The 14635-nt window shown below is 38.8% G+C and overlaps 1 protein-coding gene across 4 annotated transcripts in view; it reads left to right on the top strand.

Moving 5' to 3' along the window:
- B3glct (beta 3-glucosyltransferase) overlaps nucleotides 1–14635 on the top strand; it is a 104966-nt gene that overhangs the window by 76715 nt on the left and 13616 nt on the right. For all 4 annotated transcript variants that reach the window (XM_078016153.1, XM_078016152.1, XM_078016150.1 and 1 more), the window contains 3 exons: nucleotides 3583–3696; nucleotides 4739–4838; nucleotides 11188–11307. In XM_078016153.1, coding sequence (XP_077872279.1) covers nucleotides 3583–3696; nucleotides 4739–4838; nucleotides 11188–11307 — 334 coding nt within the window. The remainder of the gene's footprint in view (nucleotides 1–3582; nucleotides 3697–4738; nucleotides 4839–11187; nucleotides 11308–14635) is intronic.

The raw sequence follows: 14635 nt of genomic DNA, 5'->3' as shown, positions 1-14635 counted from the left end.
GGTACCAGGCACAATATGCTTATGTGAAAGGTGAGGCTTGCACTGAAATGCAGCCAGATGGAAGGCCCTGCTGGGGTCAGAAGAGGGGATGGGATGAGCTGCTGAAGAGCGGCAGGAGAGTCAGGCAAGGCTGGCTGTGTTCTTGCCCTGATGTTGAATAGCTGATGATCCAAATTGCCTAAAAATGTTGTTTTCAACCAGCCAGGAGGGCAGCTTCCCAGTCTTAAGTACGCCTCAGTGTTAAAATGAGGAATTAGAGCACACTCCTGTGTGTCCCTCTCTCTCCTGAGAAGCACAGCCAAGGTTTCATTTGCGGTCACTGAATCGTACACAGGGACACAAGGTTCATTTACCAATCAAAAGCAGCAGATTCCTCTAAATCAAAATAGCCATTCACAGTCGATTGATTGAACATTTATAAAACATTCAAGGATCAAATTCATTTTCATTCATAATATGATACAGTTTTGCAAGTGAATTCTCCAGGGGTAGAAACATGTGTTTCTGTACCTCATAGCGAGACACATCTTCTGCTTGGAAGATTTATGCCATCTGTGCAGCTAGGATTTGTTTTTAATAGCAAAATTTTTACTTTGCCCCTATGCTAAGTTATCCTGTGGCAAACTTTCTTGAAAGAGGCATTCATTACTATTTTGTTATGTGGTAGAAAGTATGATTTTCTTTCTTGCAAGCAAGATATACTGTAGCCATCTTGAAGGGTTTTTTGTTTTTGTTTTTGTCTTTAAATTTTTTTTAACTTAATATTTTTAGGAGTGCAGTGCCTTGGTACAATCTATAATATTTTGTAATAGTAGGATAAATTCATTTTAGAATTCAAACAGTTCTAATAAAATAGGCCAGTATTCTAAAAGTTTATTAAGAATCAAAGTAGGAAATAAAGCTGTAATTTGTTCTTATAGAAGACTTAACTTAGTTTCAAATTCTTTATGGCTAGAAGCTATGATAAAAACACAGGAATTATATTGATGAGGGCAGAGACAGAACAAATTGTTTGATGCTTTGGCATTATAGAATCATAGTATCTTACAACATTAGAATGTTTGGCATGTTTTTAAATGATTGATAATGATGGTATCATCCTTGTATCATAGGATGTATTGTCATTATGCATAAAATCTTCCTTTTTAAATTAGTTTCTAAAAAACAGTCTTAGGCCTTTTATAAAGACACCTATTCCTACAAAATTCAGACCTCCTTCAACTGTTTATTGAGCAACTACTATGTCCTAGGCACTGTATCAGGCATTGGGGAATAAGTCACAGACACACAGTAGCCCTTACCATTATGAAATTTCTATTTCGAACTAAAACCAAAAGTACACAGGGACACAAGTTTCATAGTCAGGTAGTTAGTAGAGCAGAAGTAGTTAGGTAGAGCAGAAAGCTAAGTCACACTTGATTTTTATTTCAATTTCATTTAAATGAACTAATTGAGAATAAATACCTGTGCTGTTTAATAAAGCTCTTAGAGTAAAAAAAGATTGGAGGCTAAAGTCTGAGGAAATTGAAAGCAGAATTTGCACCGCCTGCTGGACCCATGCTGGGGTCTGAGGAAAGTTCTTGACCTTACCTCACAGCTTCTTCCTGGTTATGCAATAGGCATTTTACCCAAGAGAATGAAATTTTAGTGACAGCAAACTGCAGGGTGCCTTTCTCGGGTAAGCCCTCTTACTTAATTATATGCAAAGCAAACTGCGACTTGCCTGGGTTAAGATTTTTGTTGTGCTAGAATTTGGGAAGTAGAAGTGTGAGGTGTTTAAAAATTTTTTTTAATTTTTTGTCCTCCAGCATCTTTCTCTATTATTTATGACATCTTTGACCATTTTGGCAGTGAAAAATCTTCAACTATGTGCCTTTCTATAGTTGCAAAACAGTTATACTTTAATGTTTAAAAATATTTAGTGGATAATTTGGCGATTATTTTATAAATATTCAGAATTCATAATCATTTTTCTTTCATAAAAGTTGGTGGATAGTGGATTTTAAAAGAACACACTTTTATATTTTGTATATAAATGTTGTCTGAGCTGGGCTCTACATTTGCTGATTTCCATAACTAAACATTTAAATTTTACATTGCACTGAGAGTTTTTGCATATAATGGGCTTTAATTTGGGTTGGGAAAAAGGAAAAGAGGTAAAATCTGATAAAATCTCAAAAAAGGAAGTGAAGCCGGGTGTGTGCAAGCCACACCTGTAATCTCAGTGGTTTAGGAAGCTGAGACAGGAGGATCTCAACTTCAAAAGCAAACCTCAGCAAAAAGCAAAGAGCTAAGCAACTTAGTGAGACCCTGTCTCTAAACAAAATACAAAAATAAAAAAGTGGGGGGCTAGGGATGTGGGATGTGGCTCAGTGGTCGAGTGCTCCTGAGTTCAATCCCTGGTACCAAAAAAAAAAAAAAAAAAAAGCATGTGAAGATTTGCTTCATTAGTTAAAGATCTTAAATTAACATGGTTAAAACAACAACAGAGCTGGATTTGGTGGCACATGCATGTAATCCCAGCAGCTCAGAAGCTGAGGCAGGAGGATTGCAAGTTTGAGGCCAGCCTCAGCAACTTAGTGAGACCCTATCTCAAAATAAAAAGAAAAAAAAAAAAAAGAAAGAAAGAAAAGAACCGAGGATGTGGCTCAGTGGTTAAGTGTGCCTGGGTTCAGTCCCCAGTACCAACAAAAACAAAAACAACTGCAGAAACCCCTTCTCAAGGTTCAGAGATGCTCAGATAGTAATTTAAAAAAAAAATTTTTTTTTTGAAGAAAATAATTACTTAGATAGTCAGCCAGGTGAATTAATGTGAACTAGGGATTATTTTACACATAAGATATGCAGACCACTACTGTTGAGCATCTAAACCTAAAATACAAAAATCCAGGAAATTTTCCTATTGTTTGTGTTTATTGTGGTATAGAAAAATAATTTGTTTGTTATCGACAAGAATTTTAAAGTCTTCAGTGACTCTCAATTTTATTTCTCTCATGTTTTTAAAAAATGTGACACTAATATAAATCACCACATACAGCTTCTCAGAGGCAAGGCCATGCTTTCTGTGGGGTTGAGGGATCCTGGTGGTGTCTTGCGTGGGGACATGCACGGCTTGGCAGGGTCCCCCCATGCTCCATTGTAAGAGGGTCGAATTTGCATCTCAACCAGAACCACAATGACTATTCCAGTCCTTAAAAGCATTTCTGTTTCCTACCTGCCCACAACACATTTTAAAAATCCATTTGTAGGTAGAATAACCTATTGGGAAAAGAGAGACATTAGTTAAAATTCTCTGAAACACAAGAGTAGTATTAGACTAGAAAATTGGTCATTGTAGGGAAGTAAGTGCATTTATCACAGGAAATGAGAACTGCTTGGTTCTAGGGGGACGTTGAAAATGCTCTAAGAAGAGGGTTTTGGTTGTGTGCAGTTAGCAGTGAACAGTGCTGGGACTTCTCAGGGCCCTGGGACAGGGAGAGGCGGAGGTCACCTTTGTCCTTCGCAGGGGATCCTGCTGCCATTTTGAGTTTTCAAGCTTCCCATTATTACTGTGCCAGTGACTGTCACCTCTGTTTTTTTCAGTACCCATCATAAAGCTGACTTGGGAAGGACAGGCAAGCCTCATTGAGTACTACAGTGACTATGCGGAAAGTTCCATCCCCACTGTGGATTTGGGAATTCCCAATACAGAGAGAGGTATTAAATCAAATCCTTATTCTGAAATATAGCAAATAAGGATAAAGATATTTTTAAGTACTGAAATTTTTACTTCTTGTCAGTTTGTTTTTTCTTTTCTTTTCTTTCTTTTTTTTTTTTTCTTATTCTAACAGCCAACATCTATACCCACAGATGCAGTCTGGTTCCTCAAATTAAAGACTCTGTAGTACAGACAAGGACCTTGCAGTCTATTTTGGGTCTGTTCCATTGCTGTGATCCAGGGCACGTCCGTTCCAATAGAGCTGAGCACTAGGTCTTTCATTCTGCCACAGTGCAGCCCGGACATATGGGACATGCAAAGTTAACTTGTCATCTTCCCACAGACAGCCTCCATCTTTTTAAGCTGATGGTCCAGTTCACATCTCGTGTGCCTCTCTGAGTAGCTCCTGTCCCTGTTCTGCACTGTTGGTAGAGTAAGCTCTATGTTATTTTTTAGTATTTTGATTAGCAAAGCGTTGGAAATATACCTGCTTTTCTCTTCACATGGCAGGTTTTCTAGTTAAAAAATTCTTATTGTTTTTAAAAAAGGAAAGTAGACATTTGGCCACCTCATTATAAGATGCTTTTTGTCCATCTGATTGTTAATCTAGTGTTTCCCCCCCTCCATATTATTTTGGTCCCCCACCTCCTTTTATGAATAAAACAAAAAAATTACAGCCTGTAATTGCTGTGAGATTGAAAACTTTCTTATTTGTCTGGACTGAAGGTACTAATTTCCTACTGCAAATTATCTGTGTGACCTCATGTAATTCCCCTAAGCTCTCCCACTTTCCATTTTCATTTTCTCATGTGTGAAATGACTGGCTTAGACTTCGTGGCCTCTGAAGTTTTTCCTTGTTCTCTATGTCTGTGAAAATTAGAGAATGCTGCTTTCTAGGAAAATGTCCAATTTTCAAGATCCATGGTAACATCCAAGCTTGTAATTACTTATGAGAGTTTCAAACTAAAAACTTTTTAAAAAATGAATTTACCTAGGTTAGAGAAAATAATGCATTGTAAGTTATCTTCTTACCTTTCCCAGGTCATTGTGGAAAAACATTTGCCATTTTAGAAAGATTTCTGAATCACAATCGGAATAAAATACCATGGCTCCTCATTGTGGATGATGATACATTAATTAGGTAAGGAGTTAAATTCTACATATATCCATATTTGAAAGCTGTGGTGCCTTTGGAGTGTTCCAAGGCACTACTTAATGAGAGAGCTGCAGGAACCTACAGACTCTTGGTTGAAGAGATGGGGCTGAGAGACTCAGGAGACAAAGTTGTTAGAGTTTTTAGGACAGAGCACCAGAGAGGAGAGAGCACTGAAGATGGTCTAAGGAAGCTTTCAGAGTAATTAGAGGGAGGAGGGAGTTGTGGTAGATGCCCACAGGGGCTGGGCTTGGGGCCCATTTCCAGCCACACTGGAAAGTCCACGATTGGCAGAGTATTGGGTTGAGTACACAGGAGAGTCTAGCTTCAATAGCAAGGACTAGTTAACCCTAGACCAAACACCACTCTAGTCCCACTTAGCAAATCTGAAAAAGAAAGAGAGGTAGGTATAAATAAATCTGAAATAATCTTCTAGTCTTTCACCTTCTACAGCTGAAAATTACATGATCTGGTGTGCAAAACCCCACTGGGTTGGATTAACAGCAAATTAGGCATTGTGGAGGACAGTGGTGAAATTCAAAACAGTACAGAAGAAAGTGGTGAACTTCGAAGCATTGCAGTAATAAGTATCCAAAATGAATGAAACACAAAAGTAAAACATAATTTTAGAAAATGAACAGAGCATCAGAGGGACAGTTTCAAATGCATTTGGAGTCCCCCAAGAAGAGGGAAACAACATACATTTAGGAAATATTTCCCAAATTTGATGAAAATCATAAACCCACAAATCCAAGAAGCTCAGTGAACCCAAGCCCCAAAGCAGAGCAGTAGTGCCTCTAACACTACAAGAGGGATGTCCTCTTCAATAACATCTCAGATAGCAGTTATTGTACCCATAGCCGCGTCACTTAGGTCCCCAGTCTTTACCACTCCACTGGAAATGTTGCCATATGGTCAATTTGAACCTTGTTACTGTTCCTTTCAAAACTCTGATATCATCCTTGGTAACAATGATTATTGTCCTAAGTCCTGAGACTGAGTAATCTGCAGGATTCAGGGCCAACCCCTCTTCTCCATGAAAAACAGCAGCCACAGAGGTAGTCGTTCTGTTGTCACAGAAACACGGAGCTTTGACTTGTGGAAGATCAATACGTATTTGGAGACATGAAAAAATGCCATGAATGCAAATTTTTTTAAAAAAAGGACAAAACAGAGAAGAGAGGAAACTAGAATTTAATACACTCAAGAAAGAAACAGAAGGCAAATTCATATCAGCAATTATAGCTAAAATTATAAAACAGACCAAAGTAAACAAATTACAATGAAATTTTAATAAGAATTATTAGAATCCTAGGTGTTTGTCTTTTTGCAAGTTGTTTATTTCACTTAGTGTAATGTCCTCAAAGCTCATCTGTGTTGGAGAACATTGTTCAATTTTTTCCCTTTTTAAGGCTGAATGATATTTCATTGAATGGATGTATCATGTTCTGCTTCTCTATCCATCTGCTGATGGACGCTCAGGTTACTTACACAGTTGAGCTTTTGGGAATAATGCTGCTATGAATTTGAGTGTGTAGGTGGCTCTTCAAGACCCTGGTCTCAATTCTTTGGGGTGTATAATGAGAAGTGGCATTCCTGGATCATAGGACAATTTAGTGTTGACTTTGGGGAAGCATGCTAATATGTTACACAGTTAGAAATTAGTTAACTTAGATAGAAAAAAAATCAACGAGGATGGGGCGAAAATGAAAACAAACTGGACCCAACTGTACTTCATGTGAAAATATAATCACGCTAAGAACGAAAAAAATATAACTAATGCAAGTAATTTTTGAAGATAGTATTTAAATATATACCTTTAGTCAAGAGTGAGAAGAAGGGAGGAACCTCAAACAAATCCTGATTGTTTAGTATAGGTCTGATTTTGGAAGTGGTGTGGGCAAAGCAATTCCGAAATTATTTTAGGTATATTATAGACTTGAATAGATGTTGATATTTTGGGGAGCCAGTTTTCTGAGTATGGGAGAGAATATGAATAAAGAACAGAGGAGGTCAACGGAAAACTTTATGGGAAGGGCCTGAAATTGAAAGAATTTATAATTTTTGTAAGAACTCACGATTTCTGAATTTTGTGTGTGTGTGAGTTCACATATATGTTTCCTGGCTTTTTCTTCTGCAAGAGGCTAGAAGCAAAGATACTCCAGAGTATTGAGACACTATTGCCTGGAGTTAGTAGTACGGCTTTCCTCACTCAAAGGAATCAGGGCTTCTCGGAGAGATGGCGAATGCCAGGGCCAAGGCAAGGCAGGCACAAAATTCATTCCAGGACATCTTTTTATATTAGAAAGCTAGGAGGTGCTAGGAGAAAGAAGTTGGGGGCAGAGTGGCAAAGAGGAGGAGGTAAAAAAGAACATGTTATAAGGACACAGAGGCAGCTTGAATGGGTTCCATTGGCTAAATCTGGGACATGTAAAGCATCAGTGTAATTGAAGACAGTAATGAATTATGAGCTATTAGAATTAAAAATCATGAGTCCATCCTAATAATAAATACATACATATGTACATAAATGGAGAGAAGGTGGGCTCTTGCTCGCAGGATGACGGTGAGTTCTGGTCGATAAAGGTGCAGGGAGGGGTGGTGTTGGAAAAGTCATCACTTAGTAACCATCATAGTGAAGTTTGATTCAGGCAAGAATGGCTAATGCAAAACTAGAGCCCGTTTTGATGAGGATTGGGATATTTGTCTATGTTAAAGTTTCTACACAGAGATGCCTAGTAATGGCAGGGGAAATATAGATACTGTCCCGTGGGGCAACCAGACAGTGCCTTACTTGGATGATCAAGTAAGTCTTACCAAGGATGGGCAGATGGACACATCTGTGCCACACACACACAGAGTCACTCATGTTATACCGTGACTGGGCTGCGAAACATCCGCCAAGCCCAACATGCAAATGGTTCTGTTTGAGGAAAGGTGAGGGGCTTGTAGCATTGAAAACTACCAATGTTTCAAAAGACAAAGCATAGCTATGGAGCTGGTTCTAGATTAAAGAAGATTAAAGTGAAATGATTAATACATACAATAAGGGATCCTGGACTTCATTCTGATGCTATACATGACATTACTGAGTTAATTGTAAAATTAGACTAGTGATTGGCTTAGTAGAAGCACTGTGTCAGTGGTTCAGTTTTGAGTCATTATAACTAAGGCTTCTGTCTATATTTCTGTACAAGTCCATATAGACACCCGCCTTCTTTTCAGCTAAAATGCATAGGAGTGGACCATCTGGGACATATAGCAGGTGGAAGTTTAACTCTTTCAATAACTCATTGTACCTATGTTAATTTTCCTGAAGTTGCTTGCTTTTACCATTCTTAGGAAATATGCATGGATGTATATTGGAGGAAAGGAGCATGATATATACAACTTGCTCTCTAATATTTCAGAAGAGGGAAATAGGCATGTACATATAATCAACATGTATGTGTTGTGGGAGGGTATACACCTGCAGAATCCATAGAATGATAAAACCGATAGGGTAAGTGTTAAGCACTGGTTCAGTCTGGGTAAGGGATATAGGAATTCTTTGTCCCAGTCTTGTAACTTTTCTGTAATCTTGAAATTATTCCCAAGGAAAAAGTTCAAAAATAAATACCATAATAGGTCAGGGTGGAACATCCTCTTTATTTTAAAGATCAATATTTAACAGTTAAAATCTGTCTACGCTACTAAGAAGCATCAGTGTAACTCTGATCACACTTGCTGTCGAGCGTCTCCATGCTGTTTTTCTTCATTTCTGTGCCTCAAAAATGCCTGAAATGGGAACAGATTGTTAAATGAAGTTCTTTTCCTGGATCAGTAGCCAAATCTCCATAGATAGAAATGGAGATCTATCTGCTTTATCCACATTTCCACTTTTTAGCGAATATGAAGTATGTGATAATTATCAGACTCCATTTGTGATCCTTTGGCTTTAAAGTAATATTGTGAATATGGAAATAGTGTTATAAAGAAAAGAAACCCAGAGATGTTAAATTCCCATTATTTTAACCTTACAATTGAAGAAATTGAAGGTTTCGGTTTAAATCGACAGTTTCACAATATGCAGGAAAAAGAGAAATATCACAAAGCTCTTTTTCTTTTTTTCAGGTCCAGAAGTAGACATAAATTTGCCCTAGAAAGCTCTGGGTTTTTGCAAAACCTTTTTTACAAACAAAAGGCTTCAATTTCCTTACAGATTTGTATGAGTATATTCTGCATCACTGAATAGTATCAGCATACTTATTTGCCTTTCTCTGTGGAGCTATTTATCAGATGACTTGAAGACTGATTTCAAATTAGGTGTTTAGCATGTTTAACATGTATATTGAATATAGCATAGTGTTCAGAGATGGTGTTCTCTGGTCACTCAGAAACTGCCAACATTTTCAGAAGCCTTGACCTTCAGACAGAATATAAACCTGGTCTGCAGATATGTAGACCCTTTGAGCACCAGCACTTGCAGGAGATTTTTTTTTATATATACATTCAATATTTTCTTTGCTTTCACCTTCAACTTTATCAGCTGGGGCATTTCTGAAGGATGCATGAATGTGGATGGAAAAGGGATCTCTTTTGTACCTCTCCATTAGTTACTGGAGGGGGTCCAAGGAGATAGATACCAGCAAAGGGAGACCTCAATTCCAGATGATGGGGTCCTTGACAAATGACTCAGAAAGGAATTTTAAGATGTAACAGATAGAGGCATCAACAGAGATTTACTGGGAAAGCAAGGAGTACATATTCAAAGAGAGTGCAGGCTGTGTGAAGAGTGAAAAGCAGCCTTTTGGGGTCTCTGGTTTTTCTCTTTAAAGGAAACTTTGTGAATCCTTGGTTGTATCTTCTTCATTATTTGATCAATAGTTAGTGTGAGGAAAGTACCCAATATATAGGTTTCCTCTCTTCCCTTGCTCAATCTAGTCTAAAAATACATGGATGAGTGGGCTCATTAATAGTACCCAGGGCAGTGTTCATAAGTGGGTGAATTTTCAGTAACTTTAAGGTCAGGAGTAAAGACTTATAAATTTCCCAGAAATTTGGGAGTGACAGGCCTGGAGAACAATTGGCTAGGGGAGTATTAAAATTAAATTAAAATTATAGTATCCTTGTCTTCCTTTTGTCTCCTTTCTATCTTTTTATTCTACCTCATTATCACTACCCCATCCTCTTACAGAGAAGAGAAATTAGTCTTTAGAAAACTGGTGTGCTCAAGTTAACACTGCTTGTGGGGAAAGCTTTCATGGTTAGAGATTTAGAGAAAAGCCTCATATCAACCCATCTCTTGGAGATTCATGATGCTCATGAATCACAGGCTGAGACACATGCCAAAGTTTGGCCCATTAGAAATTTTTGCAAAGTTATTGACTATGGAAACTTTTTTTTTAAGGATCAGTGATTAATATCTTAAGGAATGCTACGACCTGGTGATGTGGGACCTCAAAATCTCCAGAGGCAACAGTAGGAAGACTTTATAAGGCATCTCTAAGTGATAGAAGTTCTTAGAAGGGAAAACTTGCCTTTCTTCTCACCAATCTTTGCCACTGCATTAAAAAATGATTTCCAGTTTTGTTTTTTTTTTCTGGGAAATCTTCTTTTTTCATCCTCACAGTAGCTAAAGTTGCAGGCATTGTTCTGCCCAGCTCATGGATATTCTCACTGCCCTTTGTGAGCTGTTTAGACACAGAACAAAGACTGACGGGGGCAAAGGGCATTTAAAGGGATGCACAGAGACCAAAAGTTCATGACCTGGGGTGGTCTTACTGAGTATTGGTGGATGTGTGTCATACTCTGAGGTTTTCCAGGAAAGCCTCACTGTCCCAATTCTTTCCTTACCTTCCAGCTACATGCTGGGCATAGCTGTCCCCGAACACATTTACACCTCACAGTTCTTTTTGGAACATTTAAGGATTTAAAAAACAGAAACAACCAAGACCACCTGAAAAGGTGTGAGGATTAGTCCATACTCACCTGCAGGTAGGACGGGTGGAAGTGAGGTTTATAGCACACTGGCCACCTCACGCCACTGATCCGCCACCTACTCCCCCACAGGAGGCAGCCAGGTCCTGGCAGAGGCTGCTTCAAACTGGGTAGTGAGCATCTGGTTTCTCAGTTTCTCTTTTGCTTCCAGTAATATACAGTGTTCATACATTTCTTTTTTTTTGGGGGGGGGGCTTAGTAATCCATTCATTCCATAAATCACTTGAATTTCATCCCAGCATTTTCCTTATATAGAGCTATATAACAAAAAGAGGGAGATGTAAGAACTATGAAATATTTATTTTGAGGCTACGCATGAATTAAATAATTATTACTTATGTTCCCTTTGGCATCTCAGCATCTCTAGGCTCCGGCACTTGCTTAGCTGCTACGACTCCAGTAAACCCATAGTCCTGGGAGAGCGCTACGGATACGGCCTGGGCACTGATGGCTACAGCTATGTCACAGGAGGAGGAGGGTAAGTGTAAGCATGGCTTTTTACAAATACAGTCAACTCTCAGTGTCCGTGGGGGATTTGGGTCCAGGACCCCAGCACGGATATTCAAGTCCCTTATATAAGTTGAAGTATTTCCCTATAATCTATGTACATCCTACTGTATAACCTCTGGATTGCTTGTAATACCTATTACTATGTAAATGCCATGGACATAGTTCTTATATTGTGTTATTTAGAAAATAATGACAAGCAAAAATGTCTATGTCACCCAAAGAGGTTGGCGGGGTTCCCAGTTGGGAGACCTTAATTCATCTCCAGTGGGTTCCTTATGCAGAAGAATTTCAACACTTCAGTCAGAGACACAGAGATTTATTTAGAAAAGAAATGTATATTTAAGGGAGAATGCAGACTATCCAGAGCGAGAGATGCACTTTTGGCGCCCTGTCTCTTCTTTGGAAGAAAACTTGGTAAGAGGTGATTGTGGGGAGGTGTATGGGGATCATGTCAGTCTGGTGCTCAGAGACAATTTATGATGGTCTGGCCATTTTCAGGATCTTAGGCTGCTGTGGTCTCCATTATCTGATCAGTTATAGGTTTCTTAATATATCATATCTCTTGGCTTAATTGGTTTATTGGTGGGTTAGTTAACAGTGCCCAAGGTAATTATCATGAGTGAGTGAATTTTCAGTAACTTCAAGATTTGTAGATTTCGAAAAAATTTGGGAGTCACAGGCCTGGGAGAGAGGTAGGCTCAAGGAGTGACAGGCCTGGAAAGATATGAGGAATCTTAAATTAAAATTATATTTCCTTGTTCTTCCTTTATTTGTCCTGTCTACCTGTCTCATTTCCTTTATCCTACCTCATATTACATGTTCAGTTCAGATGCATTTTTTAAAAAAATATTTTGATTTATGATCAGTTGGATCCATGAACGTGGAGCCTGCAGGTAGAGAGGACTGAACTTCCCTTTCCACAAGGCAGAGGAGGGTCTGTGGAACTGGGATCTATACTGACATACGAGTCTCTTTAAATAGTAGCTGTTCCTCTAATAGGAAAGTGAATATTATATTTGTGAAACCTGAACATGAAAAGAACCCACAATAAAGAAAATTTACCCCTTGAAGAGACAATATGAAAATATTTTTCAAAGTACTTGCTAGAAATGTCCCTATAATAACTAGTGCTTCTAGGCGGCCAGTTACTTTGGATTGTCTATTTCATAAAAAATTACTTATAGATTTTAATTTTAAAAAATAAGCCATTATACTTTAAAATTATCTAATGCTTAATAAATCACATTTAGAAAAAGAGTAGTATAGAAACTTAGACAATTGAATAACATTTGTGTAGGATTTACAGGTTTTAAATAACAGTAAAAAATCAATCTTTTTAAATGAAGCACCTGCCTCATCTCTTATGGGGAAAGATTTTAATTTGATTTATATGGGTAAATCAATTGAGTAGTTAGTTGTTTCTGTTATTGCTATAGTCTTTGCTACTAGGGTGCTTAGGGAGAATGTTAACTTGTCTTCCACTCTAGTCATTTAAATTCATTCAACTGATTTTTTTTTTTGAATGTTCACTATACACTGGGCAGCATTATATTCAGTGATTATATACCTCTGAAAGACTAGGACCTTTTATTTCTATTTTTTAATCCCTTAGATTAGAACATGTCTCTCCTACCATTTTTTTTCTCTCACTTTAACAAAATACCTGAGACTGGGTAATTTATTTAGTTTAAGTTTTGGAAGTCCAAAACCATAGTGCTCGCACCTGCTCAGCACTGGCGAGGCCCTTCTGGATATATCACAACATGGCGGATAGCGCCATGGCAGGAATATGTGCAAGAGGGAGAGGTCACATATTTAGTCAGGAAACAGGAGATAAAGGGTCAGGCTTGATCTTTTTATAATAATCCTCTCTTGTGGTAACTAACTACAGGGTCCCTTAAGAATAAAATTAGCCTCTTCACCTTCCACCAGGCCCCACCCCTTAAATATTTCACTCTCTCTCAACAGTGAGACTCTGGGAACCAAGCTTTCAACACATGAATCTTTAGAGGGTGCGTTAAAGTCTTATCCATATCACAGCAGGTTCTCAAGTGTCTTACTGCAGGTGTTCTGGTTAGATCTAGCCCATTCAGTGGTGAATGCAGAATGGTTATGGAGTGAGGTCTGCTGTGGTGATAACTGAGCCTGAGCAGGAGCACTGATTTTTAAGTAGTGTCCTGCACCTATCAGAAGGCATTAGCAATGGGAAATGGGGGTCCAGGGAAGTCAAGGAGGGTTGACCTTTTTGTTAAAAAAGAGTTTAAGCTGTTTTCAGCCACATAGTGATGTGTGTAGCTTTCTGGGTAAGGTATTAGGTCCAATTAAGGATGAGGGCATGACATCCATTGAGCCAGAACTTGTCACTTTTGGAAGGATCCTGCTGTCTGTACATGGGTTTATATATTTTGTAGCTCAGTAATATTCATATACTCTTAACAAAGAATTGCCTTTTTGTGTGATTTCTGAGAGCACATGGTTTCGTTGTCCTTCTTGCTTATTGGATTTAACTGTTATTTGTGGGACCAGCACTTGAGACCTTCTGAAACCTCACTTTATGTTACCTAACCAGTGTGGTCTTTTATGATGCCTTGGGGGGAGTGGTGCTTATTCACTCCACTAGCCGAGTATGTGCCAAGCACTGGCCACACATAGATGAGAGCCCCACCGCACATCCCATGCAGGAGGCAGCTACATTGCATAATTGCATCTACTCCCTTCCTCTTGTCTGTGACAGGCTCTGATAGGCCACCAAGGTAGCCTCTTTAACTTTTTCTGTGTTCAGCCTCTACCTACCTGGCTGGTGGATATTTCCCACCACCTCTTGTTTTCCTACCTTGTAACCTCTTCCCGTCACCAGACATCTTCCTCATTCGCTTGGGAACATCGTGAGCATTCTCTACTCTTGCTACCTGCATTTCCTCAGCTCCTTACTCACCCTTCTGCCTAATTCACCTTGTCAAGGTCTCATGGAACCACACTGTGGTCAAATCAAATGAATCGTTTCCAGTCTTCATCTGTTTTTTCCCCTGAGCAGCCTTTGACAGATCTCACAGTTTACTTGAAACACTTCTTTCTCTTGCTTTCCAGAGCACCATCCGGACCTTTTCCATTCCTGTCTTTCTGATCAGACCTTCTCAGTTCTTTTTGTCTGTCCATTTAAAGTCTGTCTTTCTCAGCCATCTTTTCTAATTTCCCTTATCTTCTCCCTCTACATTCTTCCAGAATGATTTTATCCGCCCCCATGTACCCAGATCCCTGTCTCCAGCCCAGGATTCTCTCCCACTCCTGATGCACAC

This window comes from Ictidomys tridecemlineatus, chromosome 6 (assembly GCF_052094955.1).
Source record: "Ictidomys tridecemlineatus isolate mIctTri1 chromosome 6, mIctTri1.hap1, whole genome shotgun sequence".
In the NCBI taxonomy this organism is placed as follows: domain Eukaryota; kingdom Metazoa; phylum Chordata; class Mammalia; order Rodentia; family Sciuridae; genus Ictidomys; species Ictidomys tridecemlineatus.
The sequence above is the reverse complement of the archived record's forward strand: the minus strand, read 5'-3'. Positions and strand labels throughout refer to the sequence as shown.